Below are 5,000 nucleotides of genomic sequence, written 5' to 3' on the forward strand. Positions count from 1 at the left end.
TCTCTCCATCCACTTACACTGTGTGATAAGAATATTTGAAAAAAATTCTCCTCAAACAAACGGTATTTCAATCTATTTCCTCAATTTTTTTAAGGTCCCAAAGCAAAGCGTTTGTTGACAGATAAAAAAAAATAAACATCCAGTAAACATAGAAAGGCGAGAACAGAATTGTGCATATATATCGTAATGTAATCGTAAAGTTGTGTGTAAATGGCATTAACAGGATAAGAGGTCTCTTCTCCATGGACAAGATGAACGCCAGTACAATTTTAGTGAAAACATCTACCACGGCAAAAAGAAAAGAAAATACTGATCAGTTATCAACTCTATCAATAAGCAAGAGAGAGAGAGAGAGAGAGAGAGAGAGAGAGAGAGAGAGAGAGAGAGAGAGAGAGAGAGAGAGAGAGAGAGAGAGAGAGAGAGAGAGAGAGAGAGAGAGAGAGAGAGAGAGAGAGAGAGAGAGAGAGAGAGAGAGAGAGAGAGAGAGAGAGAGAGAGAGAGAGAGAGAGAGAGAGAGAGAGAGAGAGAGCCAGCCAGCCACCCAGCCATGGGTGGATGTGCGCTCACTCGTGCTGTTGTTATTGTTATTACATGAGCGCGTAATGAGGTGTAAGAGAGTGTGTCATAATTTGTCCTACGTCTGGCAGTACATTCCCCAGCCAATCAGCGTTGAGGACGTCTTCACCCAAACTCCCAACGCGGTGGATTTTCTTACGCTACAAAAGACGACTTTATTAACGCAGAAAGGAAACTCAAATTTCAAAACCTTTCTTTTTTTTTGTTTTTTTACCCTTTTGCCTTAAGCTGACTAGATATATTCCCAACTCCACTCGGTATACTTTTCTTAACCCATAATATTACGATATGGTGTTTTTTATTTTAAAGATCATTACGAATATCATTAGTGGAATTCAAATTATAACCTATAGCGAAGGATTCTTGATACATTAATATCTTTAGTAGTAGCAGTAGTAAGATTTATAGTGGTAGGTAGAAATGTTAGTTATAGTAATAGTAATACAAGCAGTAATATTAGTGTCAGTAGTAGTAGTAGCAATAGTAGTAATAGTTGCAGTACTAGCAATAACAGTAGTAGTAGTAGTAGTAGTGTTGATAATAGTTTTAGCAACTGCAATATTAGTAGCAGGCGTAGTTGTAGTAACAGTAGTAGTAGTAGCAGCAGGGGCGGTAGTAGAAGTAGTAGTAATAGTAATTGTAGTAAGAGTCATAGCAGCAGCAGAAGTAGTAATAGTAACAGTAATAGTAATAGTAATAAGTAATAGTAATAATAGTAATAGGAGTAATAGTAGTAGTTGAAGTAGTAATATTAGTAGCAGCAGTAGTACTCACAGCAATAGTTACAGTAGTACCAATAATAATAGTAGCAGTAGTAGCAGCAAAAATGTTAATAACAGTTGCAGTAGCGGTAATAGTAGCAATAGTAATAATAGTAGCAGTAGGAGTAGTGGCGGTAGTAATAATAGTGGAAGTCATGGCAGCAGTAGTAGTAGTACAGTAGTAGCAGCAGAAGCAGCTGTAGCTTTAATAACAATAATATTAGTAGTAGTAGTGGTAGCAGTAGTATTAGTAGTAATAGTAATTTTAGTAGCAGTAGGAACAGTAGTAGTAAAAGTAATATTAGTAGTTGTAGCAGCAGCAACTACAGTAGCAATAGTAAAAATAGTAATACTAGTAGTAGTAGTAGTAGTAGCAGCAGTAGTAGTTGGTTCGTATTTGTTTTGTGCCCCCCCCCCCCCTCTCTCTCTCTCTCTCTCTCTCTCTCTCTCTCTCTCTCTCTCTCTCTCTCTCTCTCTCTCTCTCTCTCTCTCTCTCTCTCTCTCTTAATAGATTCACTAGGAGAATACTGTCAATGTGTCAATAGTATCATAGGGTTTAGTTGCAGTTATACTTTCCTTAAAATGAATAAAGGCAACTGAGGATAATTTAGAATTATTTTTCACTAATTCACAGTTCTCTCTGACAGATATGTCAACGAATTTTCATCATCTTATTATTATTTTTTTAAATCTTTTTTTTTCCCCTTTTTTAACCATACGTGTAGCTATGCCTCTGTCTGTTGTTGTTTTTGTCATATATGTTTATGTATGTATGGGTACATGTATGTGTGTATGCATGTATTTATGTATATATGTATATATTATGTAGGTACTGTATGTATGTATGTATGTATGTATGTATGTATGTATGTATGTATGTATGTATGTATGTATGTATGTATGTATGTATGTATGTATGTAATGTATGTATGTATGTATGCATGTATGTACATGTAAGCACTAACATACATTTATATGTATAGAAGGGGTTGATTTTCAAAGCAAAAGCTACACGTTTTCGATTTTTTTTTCATACATATTTGATGTTTGTTTTCTCCTCCCATATATCACTGTTCAATAACTGGTAGCGAATTCACCGTAATACCCGTGCTTTCGAACAATCTCTTTTTTATTTATCGGATATCAATAGCAATTTGGAACGGCCTTGGGTTTTTTTTTTCGAAAAAGAGCCGACTCAACTGGGCGATTGGTAGGTTATACCTCTATTTTGCTGTGTGATATAACCTTACATTTTCATTCCTTGCAATATCTGTCTAATATTTCTTTTAAGTCGTAACTTATTCCTTCAAAACATCATCAAGGTTTGAGGCTTGACTTATAGATCGTTAACATGATGCAGCGAATTTTCCCAAAGCAAGGACATTATCAATCATGCAATAGGGAGAAAATGCTTTCTCGATAAAGTAGAAAATTCTGAGACATATTCCAGTGTTATTTTTTAATTCACACCCTTAAGATATTAGTCTAATGACATATATGATCCTTGATTCCGCAGAAATAATTTAATGTATTTTTACCCCTAGATCTGGTCTTATATTTACGAAGGAGAGTCTTGATTAGACATCTCTTTGATCAGAAAATGATAAATTTGTTTCAACACTTTCCCCCACCCTCTGCTCTTTCTTTGTCATATGTATGCATGTGTGTGTATACAGTAGGCTATATAATGTTCACACACACACACACACACACACACACACACACACACACACACACACACACACACACACACACACACACACACACACCACACACACACACTCACACACACCCACACACACACACACACACACACACACACACACACACACACACACACACACACACACACACACACACACACACACATATGTGTAAACTATGTCCTGCATTATCAACATCTGTCACGATGTTGTATCTTGTGAAAAAAAAAAAACACCTAGTCACTTTAGAGTCTTTTTCTAGGTGAAAAGTTACACTTACTACTTGTTGGCTGCTTCGGAGATCTAGTGGAGTTAGTATATAAAGAAAGCAAATACCGTCAAAGGCATATCACGAAGAGGATACTGAGAATGTCGAAGTTCTGAGTTTCCCCCTCTCTCTATGTACTCTACAAAATTATTCGTAGTGTTGTTATTTTATGTTTTGACGAGATTCTAACAATTGAATGTGCTTCTAAATCTTCGATGATACTAGATTTCAGATTTGCATTTCATTATGACAGATTTCGATTTCAGAAACAGAAATAAAAAGAATAAAAGATCGATTTTTTATTCCCTCTATTCACTTCAATTTTGCTTCTACATATTTCCTTTTTGTGTGTGTATTTGTTTCAAGTTGATTTGTTAATTTATTTTTTATTTCTCTTTATGTTCTTCGCATTCTGGTCTCTCATAACTGTACTAGAGGATACAGTAGTTGTGTTGATTTCCATATATATATTCAATAATTTCTTCGTTTATTTTGTTTTACTTTTGCATCTCCGTAAAACCAACACGATGCATTACGTGCTAAATAAAGGTTTATGGGAGGTGATTCGTCTAGTTTTTATTCAAAGGCTGATTTCGTTGCAACAACAAGAATTGAATAACCAATGTTATTACAGTCCAAACAAAACAGTAGGTTCGTTGATCACGCCAGGCAGAAAGTCAATATAATTATAGTGTAATCGTTCGTAATGATGATTTCGGGTAAAACCTATTTACTCTTCCTTTGAGGATATTATTTAGGGTTTTCCGCTTCCGTCTTCGTGGATTTCGTGTCGTCGTCCTTCTCTTCGTGGACACAGAACCATGGGAGAGCCTCCTGAAGGGCGAGGCGGAACTTGGGGTGCGAGATGGCGAACATCATGGGGTTGTAGACGGAGGCGGTCTTTGCGATGAGCGCTGGCAGGGCGGAGACAAGGGGAGTCACCTTCGTTTGATCACCAAAGAGTCCCTGGAAAAAAATTACAGGAGTTTGGTATGTATTGCAACACGAAGACATGTACTTCAGACACAGAGAGAGAGAGAGAGAGAGAGAGAGAGAGAGAGAGAGAGAGAGAGAGAGAGAGAGAGAGAGAGAGGGAGAGAGAGAGAGAGAGAGAGAGAGAGAGAGAGGAAGAAAGGGTGAGGTCATCCCTCATATTACATTAAATGTATAGTAATCAAGCCCCGATGAGATACTTACAATCATGACAACGTAGGCATAGGGTGTCCATGTGAGCAGCCATAAGAAGACATTAGCAACTGCCACCTTGGCGATTCGAACTTCAGCACTCTGCTTCTTGGCGTCGGCGTTGGAGCGGAGGTTTTCCACGTTCATTTTCTTGGCTTGTGCTCGAAGAGCCTTCTCGTGCTGCCGAATGGCACCAACGATCTGGGAGTACACGAAGATGATGATAATGAGCGGAAAGCAGTAGCACATGACGAAGAGGAAGATCCCGAAAGACCTGATGTTCCAGTCTTTGCTGATGTAATCAAAACTGCACGAAGTCAGAATGCCTTCGGGGATGTAGGAGTTCCAGCCGAAGAAGGGCCAGATGGACACGGCGACGGAGTAAGCCCAACAAAGGACGATGATGACGAAGGCCTTCCCCGAGCTGATGTGGCCTCCGTCGAAAGCCCTGACTATCACGCAGTACCGGTCGTAACCGATGGCCACCAGCGTCACGAGGGAGGTCAT

At 38.4% G+C, this 5,000-nt stretch overlaps 1 protein-coding gene across 1 annotated transcript in view; it reads right to left on the reverse strand.

The window, feature by feature from the left end:
* Window positions 1–3,867: 3,867 nt before the first annotated feature.
* The window catches only part of LOC119576574 (compound eye opsin BCRH2-like), a 1,657-nt gene continuing 524 nt past the window's right edge, over window positions 3,868–5,000 (reverse strand). The window contains exons 1-2 of the mRNA XM_037924244.1: window positions 4,506–5,000; window positions 3,868–4,274 (exon numbers count right to left, since the gene is read on the reverse strand). The exon at window positions 4,506–5,000 is cut by the window's right edge and continues 524 nt beyond it. Of these exons, the coding sequence (XP_037780172.1) occupies window positions 4,059–4,274; window positions 4,506–5,000 (711 nt within the window). The 3' untranslated portion in view covers window positions 3,868–4,058. The remainder of the gene's footprint in view (window positions 4,275–4,505) is intronic.

The sequence above is a fragment of the Penaeus monodon genome, chromosome 9 (genome assembly GCF_015228065.2).
Source record: "Penaeus monodon isolate SGIC_2016 chromosome 9, NSTDA_Pmon_1, whole genome shotgun sequence".
In the NCBI taxonomy this organism is placed as follows: domain Eukaryota; kingdom Metazoa; phylum Arthropoda; class Malacostraca; order Decapoda; family Penaeidae; genus Penaeus; species Penaeus monodon.